At 48.1% G+C, this 27741-nt stretch overlaps 4 protein-coding genes across 4 annotated transcripts; all 4 read right to left on the minus strand.

Annotated features, from left to right (window-relative positions):
- Window positions 1–651: 651 nt before the first annotated feature.
- Window positions 652–3331, minus strand: LOC119949204 (protocadherin gamma-A12-like). Its single transcript, XM_038770758.1, has one exon. The coding sequence runs from the start codon at window positions 3088–3090 to the stop codon at window positions 652–654; it is 2439 nt and encodes an 812-aa protein (XP_038626686.1). The 5' UTR covers window positions 3091–3331.
- Window positions 3298–6363, minus strand: LOC119949602 (protocadherin gamma-B7-like). The gene is made up of 2 exons (XM_038771470.1): window positions 4054–6363; window positions 3298–3363 (listed from the first exon to the last, which is right to left on the minus strand). The coding sequence occupies exons 1-2, from the start codon at window positions 6361–6363 to the stop codon at window positions 3298–3300; spliced, it is 2376 nt and encodes a 791-aa protein (XP_038627398.1).
- A 241-nt stretch (window positions 6364–6604) lies between these two features.
- LOC119949604 (protocadherin gamma-A10-like) lies at window positions 6605–12670 on the minus strand. The gene is made up of 2 exons (XM_038771471.1): window positions 10250–12670; window positions 6605–6724 (listed from the first exon to the last, which is right to left on the minus strand). The coding sequence occupies exons 1-2, from the start codon at window positions 12668–12670 to the stop codon at window positions 6605–6607; spliced, it is 2541 nt and encodes an 846-aa protein (XP_038627399.1).
- An 8784-nt stretch (window positions 12671–21454) lies between these two features.
- Window positions 21455–25055, minus strand: LOC119949605 (protocadherin gamma-B7-like). The gene is made up of 3 exons (XM_038771472.1): window positions 22632–25055; window positions 22111–22165; window positions 21455–21630 (listed from the first exon to the last, which is right to left on the minus strand). The coding sequence occupies exons 1-3, from the start codon at window positions 25053–25055 to the stop codon at window positions 21455–21457; spliced, it is 2655 nt and encodes an 884-aa protein (XP_038627400.1).
- Window positions 25056–27741: the final 2686 nt, after the last annotated feature.

A 27741-nucleotide genomic window follows, 5' to 3' on the forward strand; every position in this document is an offset into this window, starting at 1 on the left:
CAGGCAATGCAGTATCACAGCTGAAAACTGTGAGTCAGTTGCTAAGGAGAGATCTCCACGGCGCATTGTCATTAAAAAGAAAGTGATTCTGAGGAAAAGCTTTGTATAGAAAGAGAGGCAAAGAGGCAAAAGAAAAAGGAGCATCAGGCTCTACAAACATCAAGTATTGCAACACAATAAGGGACGACTTTTTGTGTGCCCAATGTGGTCAGGCCTGTGGATTGTTGTTACAATTGTTGCCAATTTGTACTTTCCAAGCGCTTAGTACAGTGCTCTGCACACAGTAAGCTCTCAATAAATACGATTGATGATGATGATGATGATGGATCCCACATTACCATTCTCGGTCACAACTCACATGCAAACTTCAATGGCGTTTTTTTATAACAAAGGACTAGGATACCAGGATACTCGAGCAATTGCAGAGAACTACATATATCGGCATTGGATTAGCCAATAAGAATAGTCAGAAAATCATTAAAAAATAGAAACGTGAAGCCTCAACCATTTTAATGACATTTGGCATTAATCAGTAACTAGTTGCTTTAAAAAGAGAAGATTCATTTATCAGGACGCCTTTAAAGTAAGAATTGACTACTGAAGAAATACATATAATTAAGTAGGCAAATAGTGTAACCTACATCAAAAGTATTATAAAAAGACACTCACCTGCAGGACAGACTGGTCATCTTTGACCAGGTTCAAATCCTCAGGCACTAACAAAGGCTCCTTTTTCTCATAAGTCCGCTGGCTAGTCAGAGTGTCAGAGTAATTGGGCTGTGGAAAGAGCAGCTGGCTTTTCCGGGAGTCCGTGGTCAGGGACACCTCGTGGGAATAAGTCTGGAGGAAAGCTCGGACCCCATCAATGCCCACAAAGTGCGAGGCCGGGACGCCGCCGAGATACCCGCTCGACGACTCCAGCAGCCGCGCAGCTCGCCACCTGCGGAGCCTCAGGGCCAACAGCACGATGATGAAGGCTAAGAACAGGCAGGACACGGCGGCCACCGCGACCACCAGGTACAGTGTGAGGCTGGACTCGGGGTCTGCGGGCTTCGAGAGGCTGCTCAGATCCGACAGGATCTCGGGGATGCTGTCGGCCACGGCCACCGTGATAGTGACGGTGGCAGAGAGAGAAGGCTCCCCGTTGTCCCTGACCACCACCACGAGGCTCTGCTTAAGGGCATCCTTTTCCAGAAAGGCCCGCGCCGTCCTGATCTCGCCCGTGTGTAGCCCCACTGAGAAGAGGCCCGGGTCCGTGGCCTTGAGCAGGCGGTAGGACAGCCAGGCGTTCTGGCCCGAATCGCCATCCACTGCCACCACTTTGGTCACCAGGTATCCCGGCTCAGCCGAGCGCGGAGCCAATTCCACCCCGGTTGAGCCGTCCGTGGGCAAGGAGGGGTACAGGATCTCCGGGGCGTTGTCATTTTCGTCCAAGACCAGCAGAGTCACCAACACGTTGCTGCTGAGGGCCGGGGTCCCACCGTCCCGCGCGGTGACCTGCAGCTGCAGCTCCCGAAACTGCTCGTAGTCGAAGGAGCGCAGAGCGTACAGGACCCCGGTCTCCGAGTTAATGGACACGTAGGTCGACTGAGGCGGTCCGTGTTCGGGCCCTTCGCTAATGGAGTATGTGACTCGAGAGTTCTCTTCGCTGTCGGGATCCCGGGCGGTCACGTGGAAGACGGATGCGCCTCGGGGGTTGTTCTCGGGAATGTAGACGGAGTAGGCTGCCTGATCGAAGGCAGGCCGGTTGTCGTTGGTGTCCGACACGTGCAGCAAGATGTGAGTGTGAGCAGAAAGGGGCGGGGACCCTCGATCTGTGGCCGTCACCGTCACGTTATAATTCGAGACCAGCTCCCTGTCTAGGGTTCGGTCTGTCACTAGACGGAGATAATTATCTATTGATTTTTCTAATTTAAAGGGCAGATCATTGGGGATCGAACATGTGACGAGTCCGTTGTCCCCAGAGTCTCGGTCGTGCACGTTTAAAAGGGCAATCACTGTCCCAAGGGGAGAGTCCTCGGGAATAGAATTGATCAGAGAGGTGACAGCCAATTCTGGGGCGTTGTCATTCACATCTTCTATGGTCAACTGCACTTTCGCTTTAGCTAGAAATCCAGCATTGTCCTTAGCCTGAACTTCCACCTCATAAGATCCTGATTCTTCGTAATCAAGACTTTCTAAAATTGATATTTCTCCTGATAGAGGGTTCAGATGGAAGACCTTTAAGAATTTTTCATTTTTCGTCCGGAATGAATACGTAACCTCCGAGTTTACTCCCTCATCCAGGTCCGTGGCGTTTAATGTGAGGATCCGGGTTCCCACGGGCGCATCCTCCCTGACTCTCACCTGATACACAGGCTGAGTGAACACTGGCGCGTTGTCATTCGCATCGAGGACTATCACACGGACCCGTGCAGTGCCCGAGCGGACCGGATCTCCCCCGTCCGAGGCCGTGAGGACGAGGTGATGAACAGCCTCCTCCTCCCGGTCCAGGACCCGCTCCAGCACCAGCTCCGCAATCTTGGTCCCGTCAGCTCCGCTTTGCACATCCAGAGAGAAGTGCCGGTTCGGGCTGAGCTGGTAGCTCTGCAGGGAGTTCGCCCCCACGTCCGGGTCATGCGCTTCGGGAAGGGGAAATCGCATCCCTGGAGCTGCCGTTTCACCTATTTTTATTTCCAGTTCCTCCTCCGTGAAACGGGGAGCATTATCATTTATATCGCCTATTTCCACTTCCACCCCGTAAAGCTTTACATTATCCTCAACCAGAATATTAAAATTCAAGAGACACGGAGATGTTTGAGCACAAATCTCCTCCCTGTCTATTCTGTCCGCTGTGACTAAGCTGCCGCTTCTAACATTTAAAGCGAAATGGGGTTTCCTACCTCTGGAGACAATGCGGACTCGGCGCTCCGACAGCTCCCGGGGCTCCAATCCCAGGTCTTTGGCTACATCCCCCACAAAAGAGCCTTTCTCCATTTCCTCAAGGACCCAATAGCGGATTTGTCCGGTCCCCATTTTCCACAGCGTCCCCAGGAGCAGACAAAGCAGGACTCGCTCGCTGCAGTTTCGGCGCCTCTGCAGAGTTACCATGGCCGCCTCGCTTCTGGCTTCTCTCCGTTTCTCGCTTCCCGGTTCGGTGAGCGCTGTACCGATGTGGTGTCCTATCTCTTTTATTCGGAGGAATCGATCTTCAAAGCATTAGGGTTGGGGGTTCAGTGACCGTGCGGCACCGGATCCCTTGTTCCCTGAAACTCTGCTGTGTCCTGTGTATCAGCAGGGACGGGCCGGCTGGATCTCTCACTGCATTTCTCTCCCTGATTGGTCAACAGTGTCGCCCAGCGTCACTATCAAGAACTGCAGACTCTTAATATCAGCGAGGAGATTTTTAAATTCCTGTCTCACATACGAGAACGAGCTCCTCCTGCCGTTCTATTGTCCTTATCTTTCGTGAGAAGGAAACAGATTGCAAGCAAGCTTCATCCATGCAATGTTAGGGCACAGTAACTACCCTAGAATGAATGCACGTATGCTTTAGCACATCCTCATTTATCCACTATCTTCTAAACAAAGCTTTTTAGTAAGTCTTGTCATCACTGGATTTTCCTGAAAGGCTTTTTAAAAAAAATATATTGAATTTCTACGTTGCTCACGATTGATTTTTTTTAAATGTATTGAATTTCTACGTTGCTCAAGATTGAAATTTCATCTTCTTCGACCCCAGCTGGACTCAAGTACCGACCATGACAAAACCCATTTTCCCCACATCGTCACTTGATTAACTGAGATCGCCGGCCAATAGGAAAGTTGGAGCGTTTCATCATGTTGAGGGAAGACTTCGGGATTATCGTTTACTGAGCACAAGCGACCACTATAAAACTTAATTCATTTTTTTTGTGCTAAATTGTACGACGATCACATTCGTAACTAAGTAAACTGTGAACTTGAGCAACTAACACCGGAGCAAACTCGCAAGAATGAAAGAGAATTTACGGCGCAAATTTACTAAATGGAAAACTCAAGACAAACGGGAAATATAGAAATTTACAAACTCACCTGTGCAGAGAGAGCAGAGTCGTTCAGAATGTTTTCAAGATTTTTAGCTGACTCCTCAGGTCCCAGAGTAGAGATATGATCCGGCCGAATGTCTCCACCTAAAGCCCTATGGCCATTGGGATTCAGGAATGTGAATTCACCTTTAGTCCGGTCCGACGTTAAGCACAACTGATATGAATACGGCAGCGTTCCTTCTTCATAATTTGGGGGGAAGATGGGCCCCGCCGCCTGGGAGTACAGATCTGGCCGCAAACAGCCGAACACTCCTGGTTTCGACGAGCGGCGGCAGCGCATCGCGATGGCCAGGATGACCGTAACGAGGAATAAGACTGAGATTAAGGCCAAAGCCAAAACCAGGTAAAACTGCAAATCGGCCTGGCTGGACGTGGGGGAGGAGGGGTCGTCCAGTTCGGGAAGGGCTTCCTGCAGGCTGTCAGCGAAGACCAGGTGGAGAGCCACGGTGGACGAGAGGGGCGGCTGGCCGCCGTCCCGCACGGCCACGACCAGGCGGTGCCGGGCTGGGTCGCCATCGACCAAAGCCCGCGCTGTCCGGATCTCTCCGGTGCGGAGCCCCAGGCTGAACAGCCCGGGATCGCTGGCCTGCAGCACGTGGTAGGCCAGCCAGGCGTTGGGGCCCGAGTCCGCGTCCACCGCCACCACCTTGCTGACCAGGTAGCCGGGCTCGGCCGAGCGAGGGACCGTGTCGAACAGGGCCGAGCCGTCGGGCCCCAGGGAGGGGTAGAGGATGCGGGGGGCGTTGTCGTTCTGGTCCACAATGAACACGCGCACGGTCACGTTGGCCCGCAGCGGTGGGGAGCCGGAGTCCTGGGCCTGCACCAGCAGCTCGAAGGCGCGGAACTGCTCGTAGTCGAAGGAGCGCTGCGCATAGATGTCCCCGCTGTGAGAGTTGATGGACACGGACGAGGACAGCGGCAGTTCGGACTCGGAGCTGTCCAGCAGGGAATAGGAGATGCGGGCGTTGTCATCCAGGTCTCGGTCGGAGGCGCTGACCCGGTAGATGGAGGCTCCGGGTCGGTTGTTCTCGGGGACATAGGCCTCGTAGGTAGTGTGGGGGAACACAGGCGGGTTGTCATTGACATCAGCAACAAGCAGGGATATGGTTTTGGATGTGGTGAGAGGGGGGCTTCCCCTGTCGGTAGCTGTGACTGTGATATTGTATTCGGCAGTCTGTTCTCTGTCTAGGACACCGGCTGTTATCAACTTGTAAGAATTCTTGGAGGAGGAAGTGATTTTGAAAGGAACATTGTTTTGTAACTGACACGTGACATCCCCATTTTCTCCCGAGTCCCGGTCACGGATTCGAATCAAGGCTATCACGGTCCCGGGCTCAGAGTCCTCGGGAAGAGAACTGGATGAAGATGCGAATGTCACTTCCGGTGCGTTGTCATTTTCATCGAGAATTTCGATGACTACTTTACATTGGGCTGTCAGACCACCCCCATCCGATGCTTCCACGTCCAACTCGTATCCTTTTGCCGATTCGTAATCCAGTGACCAGCCCGTTACAATTTCTCCACTAATAGGATCTAGGTTGAACGCCTGCCGCGAGGGATCCTCGATGCCCCTGAAGGAGAAGGTGATCTGTGCATTGACACCCTCGTCCCGGTCGCTGGCTTCTACTCGTAGCACAGGGGAGCCCGGGGGCAGGCTCTCCCTTAGGCTGATTTTGTACACTTCCTGGCTGAACACGGGAGGGTTGTCATTGGCATCAGTGACATTAATCCGGATCTGGGCGGTGCCACTGCGGACCGGATCTCCGCCATCCACAGCTGTTAGCACTAAATGATGAAAACTCTTCTCCTCCCGGTCCAGGAGATTTTCCAACACTAATTCGGGGTATTTACTGCCGCTCGGACTCTTCCTCACCTCCAGGGAGAAGTGTGGATTAGGGCTGAGTTGATATTTATCTACGGAATTGATCCCAACATCAGGATCCAGAGCCGATTCCAGGGCAAATCGAGCACCCCGCAGAGCGAATTCATTAATTTTTAAATCGATATAAATCTTCTTAAAAAGTGGAGCATTGTCGTTAATGTCCTGAATGGTGATATGTACGTGAAACACATTCAGGGGATTGTCTACCACAGTTTCCAGCTGTAATTCACAGAGCGCTCTTTTCCTGCATATCTGCTCTCGGTCTATCCGGTCGCTGACAAGCAAGTCCCCGCTGACCGCGCTCACAGTAAAGAGCTGCTTCTCCGCACTAACTCGTAGTTTCCGAGCCGATACATCTCCGACATTAAGACCCAGATCCCTGGCTAAATGCCCCACCACCGAGCCTTTCGCCATCTCCTCGGGGATAGAATAGCGAATCTGCTCGCCTCGAGCCCGACATAACAAAGAGAACAAGAAAGGAAATAGTACTTGCCGATTGCCTGCCCAGCCCCTCTGTCCCCGACTCTTCCTCATTCCTCTCTCTCCTGTGTTCCCCTCGGCTCCGTTAAGGTGTTCAAATGTCCACTGCGGTCCAAGATCCCGCGGCGGGGGGAAAATACTGTTCCAGCTTTGTTTGGCTGCTAATTCCGGGGTTTCAGGGAGGAAGGGGGTCCGCGAAACTGAGCGAATGTAGACGCGAGCTCTGCTCTGGGAGACTGCGCAGGGAATTTCCTGCAGGAATTTCCAATGGATCCCCGTCTCGGCGTCTCGCTCTCTGTGGCCGACAGCGACCCCTGTGGGCTCATCCGCGGAACTGCAATTCATGTTATTTTTTCCCGGAAATTGTATAGTTTGAATAAGTACGGTGAAAGATAATACTTTTCACTTTACGTTATTAAATTAGATGTAAAAAAAGCCTTTCCACACTGTTAGTTTTGTCCAGAAGGTGATATTCTCCTCAACGTATGCTACGAATCCAGGTTCCTTTTAATTCCTGTTTAGGCTTCTGAGGATGTCCCATCTTAAAAATGTGTGCAGCGAGAATTTTGGATGCTTAGACATTTTGCACGGTGACTTAGAAATTAATTCCAAATACTTACTCCGGATTTCTCCGAGCTGTGCTATTTTAGAAATGGTCAGAAAACCACTCGTATCAGACTGTTTTCAATCCGTTTCTTATTTGTAAATAATAGTTGAAATTACTGACAGGTTCAAACAGTGGGATACCAGTCAATAAGCTATACAGAAATAACAGACTCAGTGAATTGGAATTTCGATTTGAATCTCACCATCATTATGGAAATTCGCCCACTCCAGAGTGAATTGATTGGTTTTCAATCCCTTGCAAATTGTTTTCTTTTCAAGAATGTTTATGAGATGTTTTATTCTTGAGATGCTATATTCTAGATTAAGTGTTAGCACACGTGTCATATCTAGAACATTTTCTCCCCCATTACCAAAAGCCAAAGCATAAAACCATTAGTAACAATCAGCCAACTTCATCAAAACCACTATTTTTCCAGGATTTAAATGATGCTCAATGAAAAAAAAAAACAATGGCTGGATCATTACAAGAAGAAAAAATGCTATCAAGACTCTAAAACAGTTGCCTTACTATGATCAGTCAATCAAGCAAGCAGTCAAACAAGCACGAGGAACTCTTCAAATATTTCCAAGTCACAAGAAAGAACAGCATCAGTTGATGTGAACTAGCAGGAAATTTGGGGAGACAATAGTGACAGACGAACCTCTTCTAGAACTGAGACTTCTTGAAGATACCAATTCCACATGGAAGAAACAGAAACAACAACGGGTACTTCAAAAAACAAATATAATAGCTTATCAATTTAGACTATTTCAAAATAGACCCCGTGGAAAGCCTATCCATCAGGAATTGAGGTTTGCTACTTTCTCTAGCAATGGATGAAGTTCGTCCTAAGGAGAATCATTTGAGAATCAATCAATGAATGAATCAATCATATTTATTGAGCATTTGCCGTGTGCAGAGCATCGTACTTGGCGCTTGGAAGAGTATAATATAACAGTTGGTAGACACGTTCCCTGCCCACAATAAGCTTATGTCTAGACAAAAAGAAATCCCTACTGACCTCGACAAAATACTTAAACACAACCTTTTGATCTGAAGTTAGACGTGCAACTGCTGTGCCACGAGGACACGAACATTAAGAAGGTAAGGAAATATAGATATTGATTAAAAATATCGACAGATATGTATATTCACTGATCAATAAATAGGTGTTTAGGTGAGAGCGAGTAATAAGGAGGGCACTGTAATTGAATGTTTCAGCATTATTGTATTTCTCTAAACCCCCAACTGGAGGCATTTGACTAAGATGAAGGTTCGGGGAAGCCTACTTCTCACAAGTAGTGAGTATCCGCAATACAGAAAACGACCAAAATGCATAAGCAGATCACACACCATCATAAACTTGGGACAGCTTCCCCCACCTCGTGCACCATTTACCTCCCATATTCATCCTTAACATATACCTCATGGGGAATATAACCGCTAGTCGAAAAGCATCATACTACAGTGAAGGGAGCTGATTCCTGTGACAACCCAGTTAGGTAGAAAGCGGAAAATAAGTCTCCTATTCTACCCCATAAACACGAGAGACAAAATAAATTTTAAAGCAGGTAATCACTTAGTTTTTGCAGTGAGGTACCTGGTGAAATCTACTCGCAAGCCATAACATACTCTTATAGGTTCCTCAAAAATGAAAGTGGAGTTCTACAGAATTTCCAACCTTAACTCTAAATACAGGCGCACACAGATGGTAAAATAAAGATTTTTTAGGAAATGATGCAATTGTTCAATTGATAGACTTTGAAGTGATAGACTTGGAAGTATAAAGATGATTCAGGAAGACAGAAAAAAGAACAAATCAGGATTACAAATCACCCAGAAGTACCTTCCCTAAATCGTCACACTTTGCAGATTAAGATATAGGTACAGAACCCAGCATTCACGAGAAGATTCGAGGATGCCTTTCTTTAGTGACCCTACTCCATCAGTGGGGTCGACATGAGGAGGCTTTCGCAAAATAGTTCTCAGTCGTTTGACATATACAGTTGGCACAGAATTATCATAAATCATCCATAGGGTTCAGGGGACATATGCAGAGAGCCAATAATCCTTTATTCCTAGTGTCTGAGCTCCAATTTGAATACAGTGATCCAGGCCTTCTTTTGCATATAATGATTTGTGTCATTCTAACTCTGGGATATCCCATTCTCAAATAGGATCACTGTGTAGGAAGAAACTATTCTGTTTGGGGGGATACCAAAATTCCAGATCCAACAAATTGGCTCCCAGTCTTTCACAGTGGAAAGAAGGAAATATATGTTTTATTCTTACCACAACATTTATTTCCCACTAGAGAGAAAAGGGTCATAATTAAATCATAATTTTATACAATACCCAAATTTAAGAACATTTAATAAATTTGGAAATTATTGCTATTTCACAAATGTCTTTATTTACTCCTTACTCAGGAAAATTTCATTATAGATGGTAGAAGCTACCTGAACACCTGGTACAGTCACCTGCTTGTACTTCCCCCAGCGCTCAGTACAGTGCCTGGCACATAGGAAGTGCTTAACAAATACCATTATTATTATTATTATCATCATCATCAGCCTTCCCCAGTTAACTCCAACCTCCAACACCCTAAATCAGAGTATTCCATCTGTCACTTCTGTCACGAATATTTTTTTAAAATATACTTTTATTGGTTCCCCATAAGTTCTTTACCTATGTATAAGATATTGAACAGTGTATTTATTCTGATTATACCATTTGTAAATATCCCCATGTCTGTCTCTCCCATTAGAAAGAAAGTTCTGCTAGAGTAGGGAATGAAAACTATGCTTCTGTTGTAGCTGTTAATGCAGTACACTGCACTCAGTTGACGTTCAATAAATGTCATCAATACCACTGGTAAATGCGTGGTTGCCATTTACTCAAAGAATGAACAACACCTACTTCTCCGAAGCAAGATAGTATTATCCATGTTAGGAAAGAAGATGTTGGAGCACTAGCAAATACTAGATTAAGGTTTTCTGCAACAGCAACTGGAAAAGCACACGAAATAGAAGTATGACACCTCAGGTCTTTTTTAAACGAAATTGACAATTAACTGAGAATCACTGGTTTTTAAAAAAATAACTTCCTTACGTGGGAATCCAAAAAGAAATCGACAGTGGCTCATGTGGAAATAGAAGGAAATAAATGATAAATCTGCATTCTTCACAGAAGTAAATAGAGAAAGAAACTCACCTGCAGGACAGACTGGTCATCATTGACCAGGTTCAAATCCTCAGGCACTAACAAGGGCTCTTTTTTCTCACAAGTCTGCTGGCTAGTCAGAGTATCAGAGTAATTGGGTTGCGGAAAAATTAACTGGCTTTTCCGGGAGTCCGTGGTTAGGGACACCTCGTGGGAATAAGTCTGGAGGAAAGCTCGGACCCCATCAATGCCCACAAAGTGCGAGGCCGGGACGCCCCCGAGATACCCGCTCGACGACTCGAGCAGCCGGGCAGCTCGCCACCTGCGAAGCCTCAGGGCCAACAGCACGATGATGAAGGCTAAGAACAGGCAGGACACGGCGGCCACCGCGACCACCAGGTACAGCGTGAGGCTGGACTCGGGGTCTGCGGGTGTCGAGAGGCTGCTCAGATCCGACAAGATCTCTGGAATGCTGTCGGCCACGGCCACCGTGACCGTGACGGTGGCGGAGAGAGGAGGCTCCCCGTTGTCCCTGACCACCACCACGAGGCTCTGCTTAAGGGCATCTTTGTCCAGGAAGCTCCGGGCCGTCCTGATCTCGCCCGTGTGCAGCCCCACTGAGAAGAGGCCCGGGTCCGTGGCCTTGAGCAGGCGGTAGGACAGCCAGGCGTTCTGGCCCGAATCGCCGTCCACTGCCACCACTTTGGTCACCAGGTATCCCGGCTCGGCCGAGCGCGGAGCCAACTCCACCCCGGTGGAGCCGTCGGTGGGCAAGGACGGGTACAGGATCTCCGGGGCGTTGTCGTTCTCGTCCAGGACCAGCAGATTCACCGACACGTTGCTGCTGAGGGCCGGGGTCCCGCCGTCCCGTGCCGTGACCAGCAGCTGCAGCTCCCGGAACTGCTCGTAGTCGAAGGATCGCAGAGCGTACAGGACCCCGGTTTCCGAGTTAATGGACACGTAGGACGACAGAGGAGGTCCTTGGCCAGGTACTTCACTGATGGAGTAAGTGACTCGCGAGTTCTCTTCGCTGTCGGGATCCCGGGCGGTCACACAGAAGACGGATGCGCCTCGGGGGTTGTTCTCGGGAATGTAGACGGAGTAGGCTGTCTGCTGAAAGCTAGGCGGGTTGTCGTTGGTGTCCAACACGTGCAGGGAGATGTGAATATTAGAGGATAGGGGTGGGGAGCCACGGTCTGTGGCTGTTAGAGTTATGTTGAAATCCGAGATCAATTCCCGGTCTAGGATTCCATCTGTCACCAGATGGAGATAGCTGTCTATTGATTTTTCCAATTTAAAAGGGATATTTTCGGGGATAGAGCATGTGACGAGGCCGTTGTCCCCAGAGTCTCTATCGTGTACGTTTAAAAGGGCAATTACCGTCCCGGGGGGCGAGTCCTCACGGACTGAGCCAGTAAGGGAGGTGACGAGTACTTCCGGTGCATTGTCATTCACATCTTCGACAATCACCTGTACTTTCGCTTTGGCAAGAAATTCAGCATTGTCTTTAGCCTGAATTTCCACTTCATATGATTCTGACTCTTCGTAATCTAGATTTTCTAAAATGGATATTTCTCCTGTTAGAGAGCTCAGATGGAAGACCTTTAAGAACTTTTCATTTTTTGTCCGGAATGCATACGTAACCTCCGAGTTTGTCCCCTCATCTGGATCCGTAGCGTTCACTCTGAGGATTGGGGTACCCACGGGAACGTCTTCCCTGACTCTCACCTGATACACAGACTGAGTAAACACGGGCGCGTTGTCATTAATATCCAAGACTATCACGTGGATGCGCGCGGTGCCAGAGCGGATCGGATCCCCCCCGTCTGAGGCCGTGAGGACGAGGTGATGAACAGCCTTCTCCTCCCGGTCCAGGACCCGTTCCAGCACCAGCTCCGCAATCTTGGTCCCGTCCACTCCGCTTTGCACATCCAGAGAGAAATGCTTGTTCGGGCTGAGCTGGTAGCTCTGCAGGGAGTTCGCCCCCACGTCAGGATCGTGCGCTTCCGGGAGGGGAAATCGCATCCCCGGAGCTGCAGTTTCACTGATTTTTACTTCCAGTTCCTCCTCCGTAAATCGGGGCGCGTTATCATTAATATCACCTATTTCCACTTCTACCCTGTAAAGCTTTACATTATCCTCAACCAGAATGTTAAAATTCACGAGACACGGAGCTGTTTGAGCACAGATCTCTTCTCTATCTATTCTGTCTGTGGTCACTAAGCTGCCGCTTCTGACATTCAAAGCGAAACGGGGCGTCCTACCTCTGGAGACAATGCGGACTCGGCGCTCCGACAGCTCCCCGGTCTTCAATCCCAGGTCTTTGGCCACATCCCCCACGAAAGAGCCTTTCTCCGTTTCCTCGGGCACCGAGTAGCGGATCTGTCCGGACCCAATCTCCCACAGCGTCCCCAGGAGCAGACAAAGCAGGGCTCGCCCTCTGCAGTCCCGGCACCTCTGCAGAGATACCATGGCCGCCTCGCTGCTCTGTTCTCTCCTATTCCTTTGCGGCTCGGGCTGAACTGATCTCTCCCGTGTTTCTGGTAGTCGGAAAGGCTGTCCACTCCAGCAGGAAGGTGGAGGGCTCAGTGTTCGTGCAGTTCCGAAAACTGCACGAAATGTGGTTTGTGCTTTGTAACATTGGGGAAGGGCCGGCTGGATCTCTTCTCTGCATTTCTCTCCCTGATTGGTCAACAGTGGCGCCCAGCGTCAGAATGAAAAACTGCAGCTTCCTGTTATATTTCTTTTTTTCTATTCCTTCTTCAGATATGCGGGTGAGCTCTTCCTGCCGTTCTACCCGCCCCACCTCCTCTAAATGGGTAAGAGCGGATACAAACTGCTCGTACCTAACGTGGTACCGTGGTTTATCCCTGTTTCAAGTCAATACTTTCAAACAGTCTTCAAGCTTCTGGATTTTCCTGTAGGTTTTCCTTTGGATATTGAAATTCGTCTATTGCATGGTTTTCCAAGGCGTGCCGGGATTATACTTTCGTCCTTTTTGATCCGCAGCCCCATTCATAGAGCAATAGTGGCTAAAGTAATTTCCCCCCATCTCCGGTACATCAACTAAAATCGGGACCAGACAGAAAATTTGGAGCATCCTATCCTGCGTGAGAAATCTCCAGGAGATCTATTTATTTAGCGCGATGGAACATTTTCAAAGTAACTTTTTTTTACTAAGGTGAACGTCGAACAACATTAGCAAACTGTGAGCTTTGATAACTATTTGTAACTACAAAACAGGCCCATACTCTGGTTAGAGACATATCCGGTATACTACGGCTGAAATTCACTAAATGGGAGAATTTTGACATTCAAGATACAAACATTTACATACTCACCTGGGAAGAGATAGAGGAGTGGCTCAGGATATTTTCAAGATTTTTATCTGACTCCTCGGGCACCAGAGCAGAGTGATAATCCAATAGGATTTCCCTGTTCAAAGTTTTTTGGCCATTTGGGCTCAGGAATGTGAATTCTCCTTTGCCCTGGTCCGATGTTAAGCACAGTTGATAAGAATAAGGCAAAGTCCCCTCTTCATAATTGGGTGGGAAAGCGGGTCCCGCAGCCTGGGAGTACAGATCCGACCGCAAACAGCCGAACACTCCGGGTTTCGATGAGCTTCGGCAGCGCATCCCGATGGCCAGGATGACCGTGACAAGGAATAAGACTGAGATTAAGGCCAAAGCCAAAACCAGGTAAAACTGCAAATCGGTCTGACTGACGGTGGGGGAGGAGCGGTCGTTCAGCTCGGGAAGGGCTTCCTGCAGGCTGTCGGCGAAGATCAGGTGGAGAGCCACGGTGGACGAGAGGGGCGGCTGGCCTCCATCCCGCACGGCCACGAGCAGGCGGTGCCGGGCTGGGTCGCCATCGGCCAAGGCCCGCGCTGTCCGGATCTCTCCGGTGCGGAGCCCCAGGCTGAACAGCCCGGGATCGCTGGCCTGCAGCACGTGGTAGGCCAGCCAAGCGTTGGGGCCCGAGTCCGCGTCCACGGCCACCACCTTGCTGACCAGGTAGCCGGGCTCGGCCGAGCGAGGGACCGTGTCGAACAGGGCCGAGCCGTCAGGCCCCAGAGCGGGGTAGAGGATGCGGGGAGCGTTGTCGTTTTGGTCCACGATGAACACGCGCACGGTCACGTTGGCCCGCAGCGGTGGGGAGCCGGAGTCCTGGGCCTGCACCAGCAGCTCGAAGGCGCGGAACTGCTCATAGTCGAAGGAGCGCTGCGCATAGATGTCCCCGCTGTGAGAGTTGATAGACACGAACGAGGACAGCGGCAGTTCGGACTCGGAGCTGTCCAGCAGGGAATAGGAGATGCGGGCGTTGTCGTCCAGGTCTCGGTCGGAGGCGGTGACCCGGAAGATGGAGCCTCCGGGTCGATTGTTTTCTGGGACATAGGCCTCGTAGGTAGTGTGGGGGAACACGGGCGGGTTGTCATTGACATCAGCGATAAGCAGGGAGATGGTTTTGGAGGTGGTGAGAGGGGGGCTTCCCCTGTCGGTAGCTGTGACTGTGATATTGTACTCGGCAGTCTGCTCTCTGTCAAGGACACTGTCCGTCACAAGTTTGTAATAGTTCTTCGAGGAGGAAGCGATTTTGAAAGGAACATTGTTTTGTAACCGACACGTGACCTCCCCGTTGTCTCCTGAATCCCGGTCACGGATTCTGATCAACGCTATCACCGTCCCGGGCTCAGAATCTTCAGGAATGGGACTGGAGACGGATGTGAATGTTATTTCCGGTGCATTGTCATTCTCATCCGAAATGTCTATCTGGATTTTGCAGTGGGAAACAAGCCCTCCTCCATCTTTTGCTGCTGCACCCATCATGTACTTATTTATCTGTTCATAGTCCAAAAAATCCTTCGTAGTTATTTCCCCGCTAACAGGGTCCAGTTTGAAAACCTTTTGGGCGTTTTCTTCGATGCTACTGAAGGAGAAGGTGATCTGTGCATAGACACCCTCATCTCGATCAGTGGCTTCCACTCGCAGGACGGAGGAGCCCAGAGGAAGGTTTTCCCGCAGGTTAACCTTGTATACATCCCGACTGAACACGGGAGGGTTGTCATTGGCATCAGTGACGTTGATCCGGATCTGGGCGGTGCCGCTACGGACCGGATCTCCCCCATCCACAGCCGTCAGAATTAAGTGATGGGAACTCCGCTCCTCCCGGTCCAGGGGTTTATCTAACACTAAACCCGGGTACTTATTGCCATCTGAGTCCTCTTTGACTACCAAGGAGAAAAACGGACTGGAACTGAGCTGATAATTCTGTAGGGAATTAATCCCAACATCTGGATCTCTCGCGGGTTCCAGGTCAAATATAGCTCCGGGGAGGGAAAGTTCATTAATTTCGAAGTCGAAATACTGTATTTTGAATAATGGTGGATTGTCATTTATATCCTGGATCACAACACCAACATGGAAGATATTTAAGGGATTTTCTACTACGGTTTCCAGCTGCAGTTCGCACAGCGCCCTTTCCCCGCATATCTGCTCTCGGTCTATTCGGTCGCTGACAAGCAAATCCCCGCTGTTCGCGCTCACGGCAAAGAGCTGCTTCTCGGTGTTAACCCGCAACTTCCGAGTTGATACGTCTCGGAGACTAAGTCCCAGATCCCCGGCCAAATGCCCCACCACCGATCCTTTAGCCATTTCCTCGGGGATCGAGTATCGAATCTGCTCACCGAACCCCCGGCACAACAAAGACAATAAGGAGAGAAACAGTACTTGCAATCTGTCTGCCCGGCTTCTCTGTCTCCGGCTCGTCCCCATTCCTCTCGCTCTCGGGTCCCCTTCAGCTCCGGAAATCCACGATTCAAATCCCAAAAGAGTGCTAGATTGCCGTGGGAAAGGAGAATTGTTGTTTCCACTTTGTTCGCCTGAGAATCCGTGTGTTTAAGGGCGGACGGGGGTCCGCGAGCTCGAGTGAGAATGTACGCCGGCCCTGCGTCGCTGGGATACTGTGCAGGGAATTTCCTGCAGGAGTTTCCAATGGATCTTCGTTTCCAATTCTAACTCTCCGTGGCCGACAGCGGCCCCTGTGGGCTCAACTTCGGAACTGCATTTTATGCTATTTCTTCTTCTTATATTATATATAATAAATATAGTGAAAAAGAATACTTTTTCTCTTCCTAATAATAAAGCTATCTGTAGAAAATGTCTTTATTCCTTGTTAGTCTTGCCCATAAGCTGAAGCATTAACCTGGTTTTTTCCTACCCATAATTAATGTTGTTTCAATAAAGACTTATAATAGTTTGGGCAACTGGACACTACCCACTGCGATTAATAGAGAATTTATGACATATACAGCCTGGGAGCCTGGGTTCCTCTGAGTTCTGCATTACAGATATGGATGGAAGCCATTTGTGTGAGACCGTCTTCAAAACATTTCCGTTTTTCAAGTTAAATAATAATAGAAATTCCTTAGAATTGCTAAGGCCCGTTTAGAAAGTCGCGTCTTCAGGTCAGTGAGAAATAAGGATAGATTTACATAGGTTAAAAATATACAGATATTTACTGAATCTTAATCAAATGTTCCAATATTGTTGCATTCCTCTACTTTGCATGATGAATTTGTCATGCAGGAATCTCACCTAACTAAAAGTAGACTCTCGGAAGCAGAATTCGCAAAAGCAACAAGTGTCCACAAGACAGAAATGGCTCAATAATCTCTGGAAGAAGATCACATCCCATTGCTTATCGGGGAATTCCTTCAGCTCTATTTGCTTCACTGACCACTTGTGTTCATACTCATGGGACCTATGCTCTGCACACAGTAATCGCTCAATAAATACGATTGAATAAATGAATGAACCTATAACTGTTACTGGAACAGCATCAGATTACCGTGACAGGATCTGATTCTGGTGTCATTCTTATTAGCCCCAAAGGGGGAAAATATCTTCTTACTCATAAATGTCAGAGTCATAGACAACAAAAACTTTGAACCACATAACTACTTAGCACTTTCAGTGAAATGGTGAGTTTACACCGAACTGTAACATAGGCCTAGAGATTAATCAGAATGAAAGTGAAAATACACAGAATTCCCAACTTTATCTCTAAATAAAGGCTGTACTCTTTTCGTTTTTTTTCATTGTATTTGTTAAGTGCTTATTCTGTTTCATGTCCCACATGGGGCTCACAGTGCTAATCCCCATTTTACAAATGAGGTAATTGAGGCACAGAGAAGTTAAGCGATTTGCCCAAGGCCACAAAGCAGACAAGTGGTGGGGTGGGATTAAAAACTAGATTCTTTGACACCCAGAGCTGTGCTCCTTCCACTGCTGCTTCTAGAACTGAAAGGTACAGCTTTCCGATTTGATATACTTCGAAGTGTAGAGGTGAATTAATGAGAAAAAAGACAGACCACGTTTAAAAACCAACAAGTCATTTTCTTTGCCAATTCCCAACCTAATCAACATTCATGTCGAGGTACTGAATATGGCCCTATTGAGATGATTCTGGGATAACTTTCTTTTGTAAGTTTTTCATAGTTGACCCGAGAAGATAAGTTGCAAAATAGCAGCAAATTGTAAGAAATGTACAAAGGGAAAATATACTTCATGGTGAAATCAACCTTTTAGTTCAGAAGGATCTTATTCTTAAAGATGTCTGATTTTAATGCAATACCCTAACCATTCTTTTCTGCTAATGATCAGTGTTTTTCAAAGTTTATGAACTTCATTTCTCAACAAAGCACATTAGATAGAAAGGCGCTACTCTATATTAAGGACCCACAAACTTCAGATTTTAGATATTTGACTCCCAGCCCATCTATTCTGAGAGAAGAGAGTTTGTATTTTTCTCCTGCCCATCTTTGACAAGAGAGTCCTGATTAAATTACATACTATTTCACAATACCCAATTTACGAACTTTCTAGAGAGTTTGGAGTTATTGATATTTCAAATGTAGTCAGTGCATTTTAATTATAAATGATGGAATGCCCTGAACCCTTCAGTGATAGGAAGGCCTTTCAGACATGCCTCCAATCCTTTACTTCATGTTTGATGTAATGTTATGGAGGTTGAGTCTAGCTCCAGCCAAGGTCCATCATTTCTATTTTTAAAAAAAGAAAGATATCAAAACCCCGAACTAGGACATGTTACACATATATATGTATTAACTATTAAACTCAAAGAGGAATAAATACTCTAAGAAATCCAACGTCCTCCAACGACTTTTCCCATTTTACTGTCCAGTCACAACAACCCTTCAGCTACTTGTAGCACTTACATATTTATTTATTTATCCAATTCTCAGTATTTATGTAAATATCTGCATCATAGGTTTAATAGTCAATTTAGTGTAAGCTCTTTATGAGAAGGAAATGGGTCTTGTACTTGAGCTATACTTCGCCTAGAGGTTAGTAGAACACATTGCCCCCAGAGTGTGCCCAATAAATATTTTCAGCAATATTACTAGTAAAGGCTAAATTGACCTTGACTCACGAACCAAGCAATATTTACTTCTTAGAAGTGAGATAATGTTCTCCTGTTTAGAAAGCTGTAGAAAACATGTGAGCCTTCCTTAATTATTTTTTTACTAAATATAGAAAATGTATGAGCGATTGCAAATATCAGAATTGGCTGCTGCTAGCAGCATGCAACAAAGAACAGGAAATAGAAATAGGATGCCTCGCAACGATTTTAAATGAAACTCACTATTGGAAAGTTCATTAAGAAGAAAAAAATTATTTCATCATAAAGGATTATAAATGCTTGCGGAAATGAATAAAATTAAGTAAGCAAATCGGCAGATTTGACCTAGGGAATTAGAGGAGAAAACTCACTTGCAGGACAGACTGGTCATCTTTGACGGCGTTCAAGACCTCAGGCACTAACAGAGGTTCCTTTTTCTCATAGGTCTGCTGGCTAGTCAGAGTGTCAGAGTAATTGGGCTGTGGAAACAGCAACTGGCTTTTCCGGGAGTCTGTGGTCAGGGACACCTCGTGGGAATAAGTCTGGAGGAAAGCTCGGACCCCATCAATGCCCACAAAGTGCGAGGCCGGGACTCCCCCGAGATACCCACTCGACGACTCGAGCAGCCGCGCGGCTCGCCACCTGCGGAGCCTCAGGGCCAACAGCACGATAATGAAGGCCAAGAACAGGCAGGACACGGCGGCCACCGAGACCACCAGGTACAGCGTGAGGCTGGACTCGGGGTCTGGCGGGGTCGAGAGGCTGCTCAGATCCGACAGGATCTCGGGAATGCTGTCGGCCACGGCCACCGTGATAGTGACGGTGGCAGAGAGAGGAGGTTCCCCGTTGTCCCTGACCACCACCACGAGGCTCTGCTTGAGGACATCCTTGTCCAGGAAGCTCCGGACGGTCCTGATCTCGCCCGTGTGCAGTCCCACCGAGAAGAGGCCCGGCTCCGTGGCCTTGAGCAGGCGGTAGGACAGCCAGGCGTTCTGGCCCGAGTCGCCGTCCACTGCCACCACTTTGGTCACCAGGTATCCCGGCTCGGCAGAGCGCGGAGCCAACTCCACCCCGGTGGAGCCGTCGGTGGGCAAGGATGGGTACAGGATCTCCGGAGCATTGTCATTCTCATCCAGGACCAGCAGATTCACCGACACGTTGCTGCTGAGGGCAGGAGTCCCGCTGTCCCTCGCGGTGACCTGCAGCTGCAGCTCCCGAAACTGCTCGTAGTCGAAGGAGCGCAGAGCGTACAGGACCCCGGTCTCCGAGTTAACAGACACGTAGGACGATAGAAGAGGTCCTTGGCCTGACTCTTCGCTGATGGAGTAAGTGACTTGTGCATTCTCCTCACTATCGGGGTCCCGGGCGGTCACGCGGAAGACGGACGCGCCTCTGGGGTTGTTCTCGGAAACGTAGACGGAGTAGGCTCTCTGTTCGAAGACTGGAGGGTTGTCGTTGGTGTCCAAAACTTGCAGGGAGATGTGAATGTGTGCAGACAGGGGTGGGGACCCTCGATCTATGGCCGTCACAGTCACGTTGTAATCCGAGACGAGCTCTCGATCCAGGGCTCCATCGGTCACCAAAGTATAATAGCTATCAACTGATTTTTGCAATACGAAGGGTAGGTTATTAGGGATGGAACACGTGATGAGACCATTGTCAGCGGAGTCTCGGTCATGAACATTTAAAAGGGCAATTACGGTCCCTGAAGGAGAGTCTTCGCTCACCGGATTGAATAGAGAAGTTATGGTCACTTCCGGAGTATTATCATTCACATCCACCACTGTTACCAGGACTTTCGCTTTGGCCTGGAGACCACCCCCGTCCTGAGCTTGAATTTCCATCTTATAGGATCCCGACTCTTCATAGTCCAATGAACGCATAATTGAGATGATCCCCATCTGAGGCTCCAACTGGAAAGTCTGGGCCTCTTTGTCTTCTATGTTATGGAACGAATATGTCACCTCTGCATTGACTCCTTCATCAGGGTCCGTGGTGTTTAAAGTGAGGATCCTGGTCCCCACGGGCGCATCCTCCCGGACCTTCACTTGATATACAGACTGAGTAAATACTGGTGCGTTGTCATTCACATCCAGGACTGTCACACGGATGCGCACAGTGCCCGAACGGACCGGATCTCCCCCGTCCAAGGCCGTGAGGACGAGGTGGTGAACAGCCTCTTCCTCCCGGTCCAGGACCCGCTCCAGCACCAGCTCCGCATTCTTAGTCCCATCAGCTCCGCTTTGCACATCCAGAGAGAAGTGCCGGCTCGGGCTGAGCTGGTAGCTCTGCAGGGAGTTCGCCCCCACGTCCGGGTCCCGAGCGTTTGGAAGAGAAAATCTCGTTGCTGGGGCGGCGTTTTCATTTATTTTTATTTCAATTTCTGTTGCCTGGAATCGGGGTGCATTATCATTAATATCGGCTATTTCCACCTCTACTCCGAACAACTGTACCTTATCCTCAACCAAAATGTTAAAATTCACGATACACGGCGATGTTTGAGCACAAATCTCCTCTCTATCTATTCTGTCTGAAGTCACTAAGCTGCCGCTTCTGTTATTCAAAGCGAAACGGGGCGTCCTACCTCTGGAAACAATGCGGACTCGGCGCTCCGTCAGCTCCCGGGGCTCCAATCCCAGGTCCTTGGCCACATCCCCCACGAAAGAGCCTTTCTCCGTTTCCTCGGGCACCGAATAGCGGATCTGTCCGGACCCAATCTCCCACAGGGTCCCCAGGAGCAGACAAAGCAGGGCTCGCCCTCTGCAGTCCCGGCGCATCTGCGGAGCTGCCATGGCCGCCTCACTGTTTAATTCTCTTCTCGGTCCAGATCGGGCTTTACTTCTCCTCCGTCCACTGTCCGAGGAAATCGGTTTTCGGGGGCAAATTTGGGTCCCTGGAAAGCTGATGGTTCGCGCAGCCCGAGAGCCAGAGCGTTCCTATGAAGGGGCAGTGCTTTATGATGGAAAAACAGTGTCGCCGGGCGGGCTGGTTCTTTTGCTGAATTTCTCTTCCTGATTGGTGAACAGCGACGCTTAGAGTCTGAACGAAATATCGCACTCTCTCAGCTTTCCGAAGTATGTCGGTGTCCATAGATGGAGTTACTTCTATACTGGGCAGTATCTTATATTTTAATTGATTTCTCTCTTCATCATTCATTGTATTTTTCCTAGCAAGCTACTTCTCGCTGGCCCGCCTTTCTCTCTCCCTCTTTCTTTCTCTCTCCCCCTCCTCTCTCCATTTTAGAGCAATGCTATTGACTCCAGAACACCAACTAGTTCACTTCAAGATTCATTAGGAGTTTTGATTTCATTACTTGAAACTAATGAAAAACTAATATCGTGAATTAGATTTATATTTGAGACTCAGCCCCGTAGTTATACAGTTCAGAATATCATTTATTACTTAATTCACAGTGAAGTTGTTGGGAGCTACAGGATGGATTGGATCTATTGCTTTGCCCATTCATAGTGGTTCACGGTTCATTTTTCTACCATTTCCCTCGAGAGATACTCTGAACCAGACGCTATTGGGCGCCTGATTCACCTTCTGTTCATGAAACTTATCAAAGCTTTATAATTTTTTTTAAGATGACAAAATTCACTAAGCTGTTCGTAGCTGATTAACTGAACTCGAAAAACGCTGTTTCTATCTGCCACAAACACACTAGCAGACGATAATCAAAATGAAATGAATTCTAACCAAAGAGTAGGGATAGAGGACTAGGATTCACCAAAAAAGAGACAGATGATATTCGAGTCATTATCAATATGGAATTGTACAAAGTCTGAAAAATTCCTTGCAAGAGAATTGGCAGTGGAAGTCTGATTCATGTAAATCACGTCATTACTTCCTGAAATAAAGAGCCACGTGATTAAGGAAGTAGAATTGGAGAACATTTAGCTAGACTAAAAATTAAATTCCAAATTTCCAAGTAAACAAGATCTCTCATGGATCGCAAGCATCTCAACTCAGAAACAGAAACGGAGGAAAACGAGAGAGAACCCGAACTCACCTCTCTCAGGGTGTCCCCATCCGAGTGTAGGTCGCTGTCTACGATATGGGGGAGCAATACCCCAGATATATCTTGGCGGGAAAGATCCCGAGCAGGGGAGCACGGAACACCAGGTTGAAGAAAGTCAAATCCAGCCTTTCCGGGGTCCGAAGCCACACAAAGATTATAGGAATAAGGCAAAGTCCCTTCATCATAATTCGGAGGGAAGACGGGCCCCGCTGACTGGGAGTACAGATCTGGCCTCAAACAGCCGAACACTCCTGGTTTCGACGAGCGGCGGCAGCGCATCGCGATGGCCAGGATGACCGTAACGAGGAATAAGACTGAGATTAAGGCCAAAGCCAAAACCAGGTAAAACTGCAAATCGGTCTGACTGGCGGTGGGGGAGGAGCGGTCGTTCAGCTCGGGAAGGGCTTCCTGCAGGCTGTCAGCGAAGACCAGGTGGAGAGCCACGGTGGACGAGAGAGGCGGCTGGCCTCCATCCCGCACGGCCACGAGCAGGCGGTGCCGGGCTGGGTCGCCATCGGCCAAGGCCCGCGCTGTCCGGATCTCTCCGGTGCGGAGCCCCAGGCTGAACAGCCCGGGAACGCTGGCCTGCAGCACGTGGTAGGCCAGCCAGGCGTTGGGGCCCGAGTCCGCGTCCACCGCCACCACCTTGCTGACTAGGTAGCCGGGCTCGGCCGAGCGAGGGACCGTGTCGAACAAGGCCGAGCCGTCGTGCCCCAGGGAGGGGTAGAGGATGCGGGGGGCGTTGTCGTTCTGGTCCACGATGAACACGTGCACGGTCACGTTGGCCCGCAGCGGCGGGGAGCCGGAGTCCCGGGCCTGCACCAGCAGCTCGAAGGCGCGGAACTGCTCGTAGTCGAAGGAGCGCTGCGCATAGATGTCCCCACTGTGAGAGTTGATGGACACGGACGAGGACAGCGGCAGTTCGGACTCGGAGCTGTCCAGCAGGGAATAGGAGATGCGGGCGTTGTCGTCCAGGTCTCGGTCGGAGGCGCTGACCCGGTAGATGGAGGCTCCGGGTCGATTGTTCTCCGGGACATAGGCCGCGTAGGTAGTGTGGAGGAACACGGGCGGGTTGTCATTGACATCAGCCACAAGAAGGGAGACGGTTTTGGAGGTGATGAGAGGGGGATTTCCTCTGTCAGTGGCTGTGATTGTGATATTGTATTCAGCCGTTTGCTCTCGGTCCAGGACATTGTCCGTCACTAGCTTGTAGTAATTTTTGGAGGAGGAGACAATTTTGAAAGGAAGAGCGTCTTCTATGTGACACTTGACTTCACCATTATTTCCCGAGTCTTGGTCACGGATTCTTATCAAAGCTATGACAGCCCCAGGTTCAGAATCTTCGGGAATCTCTTTGGATAAAGAAGTAAACATCACTTCCGGGGCGTTATCGTTCTCATCAAGAATTTCTATGACTACTCTGCACTGTGCAGTGAGCCCACCCCCATCCTTTGCTTCAACATCCATCTTGAATCTATTTGTCTCTTCGAAATCAAGCGTCTTTTTGGTTATAATTTCCCCACTAAGGGGGTCCACAGTGAATGAGTTTCGGACAGCCTGAGTCAAGCCGCTAAAGGTGTAGCTGATTTGGGCGTTGGCACCCTGGTCCGGATCGGTGGCTTTCACCTGCAGCACAGGGGAGCCCGGGGGCAGGCTCTCCCTCAGGCTGACCTTGTACACGTCCTGGCTGAACACGGGGGCGTTGTCATTGGAGTCAGTGACGTTGATTCTGATCTGGGCGGTGCCACTGCGGACCGGATCCCCCCCATCCATAGCCGTCAACACTAAGTGGTGGAAACTCTGTTGTTCCCGGTCTAGGGGCTTCTCCAACAATAACTCGGGATATTTACTTCCATCTGGGCTTTCCTTCACAGCCAGCGAGAAATGTTCATTCAGACTGAGCTGGTATTTATCTAGGGCATTAATCCCAACGTCTGGATCTAACGCTGCTTCCATCCCAAATCGCGCTCCCGGAAGCGACCATTCATTGATTTCTAAGTTTATGTTTGTTGCTTGGAAATAAGGCGAATTGTCATTAATATCTTGAATCTCCACAATCGCGTGAAAAACATTTAAGGGGTTTTCTACTACCGTTTCCAGCTGCAGTTCGCATAGCTCCATTTCCCCGCATATCTGTTCTCGGTCTATCCGGTCGCTGACAAGCAAGTCCCCGCTGCCGGAGCTCACAGTAAAGAGCTGCTTCTCGGCACTAACCCGCAGCTTCCGAGCCGACACGTCTCGGATACTGAGCCCCAGATCTCTAGCCAGATGCCCCACCACCGAGCCTTTCGCCATCTCCTCGGGAATCGAATAGCGAATCTGCTCGCCCAGAGCCCGACAAAATAAAGACAACATGAAGGGAAACAGTACTTGCCGCCTGCTTTCCCGGCCCTTCTGTCCATGGCTCGCCTCCATTCTACTCGCTCCCGGCGCTGCTTCGACTCCAATAAACGGCGATTCAAATGGTCACTGCCGTACTAGAGTCCGTGGCGAAGGAGAATTGTTATTCCCTCTTTTTCTGACTGTCAATTTGGACTTTTTCAGGGCGGATGGGGGTCCGCGAGCCCGAATTAGTATGAATGCCAGCTTCTGCGCTTTGAGTCTGTGCAAGGAAGAATTTCCTGCCGGAGTTTCCAATGGATCGCTGACTGGTTCTCTGTGGCAGACAGCGGCCCCTGTGGGCTGAATTCTAGAAATGCATCTTTTCCTGTTTCTTTTGTGAAATTGTATAATTGGAATAAATGTAGTGGGAAAGAAAGTCTTTTTGTTTTCCTACTAATAAAATATCCTGTAGAAAATGTCTCTCTTCCCTGTTAGTGACGTCCAAAAGGCGAAGAAGTATCCTTTTTCAAGCCAGATTCGTTATCATTCCCATTTAAGGCTCCTTAGCATTGTTTCTGTCTTAGGAATTTGGGGTGCTTAGTCACTATCCCTTTAAATTTAGATATCATTTGGGAAATATACACTCTGGGTGCCTCCGAGTTGTTCTTTGTAGGAATGAATAAACAGTCACCTGTGGGGGACTGTGTTCGATATCTTCTTGTTTGTCACTAAATAATAATTGAAATTCCTTACCTCTTCTATTCGGGTCACAAGATCAATAAACAATAAGAAATAAATGTTCAATGAGCCCCGGAAACTGTGATTTCTATTTGAATCCCACTATTATCATCAGTCAATCCATCACATTTATTGAGAGCTTACTGGGTGCAGAGCACTGCACTAAGAGTTTGGGCAAATATAAAATAACAGACTTGCTAGACACATTCCCTGCCCACGAGCTTAGTTTGGAGGGAAACTCACCTAGCCTTCAGAGGAAGGATCAACTTTGGGAACATTCACAAACTGTACACTCATTAAGAATATTTATGTAGTCTTACATTCCTGTAGAGCTTTGACCAAGCACTGGTATCACATCCAATATCCAGATCAATTTCAACTATATCATCAAAGCCAAAACCTAATGCCAACAAGAAATCGGTAAGTATACATTTATTCATCCAGGCTTTAAGTGATGCTTACAGCAAACTTCATTGGATGGTTCATTGTGAAGGACAAATGATATCAGGATACTTAAGTTATTGTTTTATGATGAGCAATCAATCATTCAAGAATGAAGGAAAATTAAAATGCTTCAAAGTCACAAGGAAGTATCTCCTCTACTGATGTATACTAATAGTAGATGTTTTGGAGACAACAGTGATAGACCAGACCAGCAGTAGGTAAATTTCTTGAGCAGACATTTAAGAAAGACAGTGATACCACGTGGAAGAATCAGAAACAGCACAGGTTGCTGTGACGGCCAAATACAATCTCACAAAAAAGAACAATATTTCCAAATAAGCATGGAAAAGGCCTATACTCCAGCAATGGGTGAGGACACCCTGAGGAGAACCCTTTATGAATATAACCGAGATGAAGATGCAAGATAATTCTATGTCATTACAATGGGTGGAATCTTTTTTGGGAAACGACGGGTGGACCTCGCCATGAGACTTTAGGACTGAGAACCTTCTGTTGACTAGACAGATAGCTGGATCGATAGATGGATACAAAGAATAAATAAGAGACAGAATGAAAACAACAACTTTATGTCCCAGCACTGTTGTTTTTCTATATCCCAGACTGGAGTAATTCTAGAAGACTCTTTTTCACTAAGAACAAGTATCAGGGAGGCCACAAGGAAACCAGTTTCAGCAATACAGAAACAAAATATTAAGCAGGCTAAACTCCATCGCAAATTGGGACAGCTTCTCTCCCACCCGCCTCTCTGATGACAGGTGTTCATCCTTAACACATCCCTCATGGATCTCTAACTGTTACCGGAAGAGCATTACACTAATATGATAGGAGCTGATACTGGCTGATATTCTTACATTAGACATAGAATTTTAATTCTTATATCTGGACAAAAGTTGTATTCAGGTGGCAAGAAACAGGTTTTTAGAAAGTAAAGCTAGTTCTCATTTGTTAAGCTTTGAAAGACAGAGATTATTTATTTATCAACCCAACAAGTAGAAAATCAGTTTTCAAATCAACAGATCAGTTTATGAAAGGCAGCATTATTGAGATGATTACTAGGACAATGGTCTTCAGTAAATCTTTCATATAGTCAAGGGGGTGACTCGAGAAAATAGGAGCAAAGTAACTAGATATCACTTGGAAAGTACAATGGACTTGGACTAATCTTAAGAAGGTCCATAGGGTTCAGGAAGACTCATGAAAAGAGCTGCTACTCCTTTATTCTTCCAGTCCTGAGTCTAGAATAAACTACAATTCTGCAATACTCCTTTTCCAGCAATTGCCCTATGTCTTTTTAACTTAAGCAATCTGCCGTTCCCAGTGAATCAAGCTCAATGGATGGTAAGTAGTTTCCCCTACTTTTGATAACAAAACTTCAGGTTTTGGCTCTCAGCCTTCCCAACTGAGAGAAGAGAATTTAGCTTTCTCTCTTGTTTACCTGTGGCAAGATATTTATAACTCAATTACAAACTGTTACTAAACACCCAAATAATGAACATTCTAGAGAGCTCAGAATCAATGCTATTTCAAAGATGTCTTTATTAATCATCCGACTTAATTGTAAATGACAGAACTTCAA

This window comes from Tachyglossus aculeatus, chromosome X2 (assembly GCF_015852505.1).
Source record: "Tachyglossus aculeatus isolate mTacAcu1 chromosome X2, mTacAcu1.pri, whole genome shotgun sequence".
NCBI classification, from domain to species: Eukaryota; Metazoa; Chordata; class Mammalia; order Monotremata; family Tachyglossidae; genus Tachyglossus; species Tachyglossus aculeatus.

What these genes read in the sequence shown, in the direction of transcription:
- LOC119949204 (XM_038770758.1), bottom strand. Translation starts at nt 3,090, where the DNA reads ATGGTAACTCTGCAGAGGCGCCGAAACTGCAGCGAGCGAGTCCTGCTT.
- LOC119949605 (XM_038771472.1), bottom strand. Translation starts at nt 25,055, where the DNA reads ATGGAGGCGAGCCATGGACAGAAGGGCCGGGAAAGCAGGCGGCAAGTA. An exon ending in ATGGGGACACCCTGAGAGAG is followed by an intron (nt 22,166 to 22,631) that starts GTGAGTTCGGGT and finishes TTTCATGAACAG; the next exon opens with AAGGTGAATCAGGCGCCCAA. An exon ending in AGTATCTCTCGAGGGAAATG is followed by an intron (nt 21,631 to 22,110) that starts GTAGAAAAATGA and finishes TTCACCAATCAG; the next exon opens with GAAGAGAAATTCAGCAAAAG.
- LOC119949602 (XM_038771470.1), bottom strand. Translation starts at nt 6,363, where the DNA reads ATGGCGAAAGGCTCGGTGGTGGGGCATTTAGCCAGGGATCTGGGTCTT. An exon ending in ACTCTGCTCTCTCTGCACAG is followed by an intron (nt 3,364 to 4,053) that starts GTGAGTTTGTAA and finishes GCTGATATTAAG; the next exon opens with AGTCTGCAGTTCTTGATAGT.
- LOC119949604 (XM_038771471.1), bottom strand. Translation starts at nt 12,670, where the DNA reads ATGGTATCTCTGCAGAGGTGCCGGGACTGCAGAGGGCGAGCCCTGCTT. An exon ending in ATGACCAGTCTGTCCTGCAG is followed by an intron (nt 6,725 to 10,249) that starts GTGAGTTTCTTT and finishes TGTCGGCCACAG; the next exon opens with AGAGCGAGACGCCGAGACGG.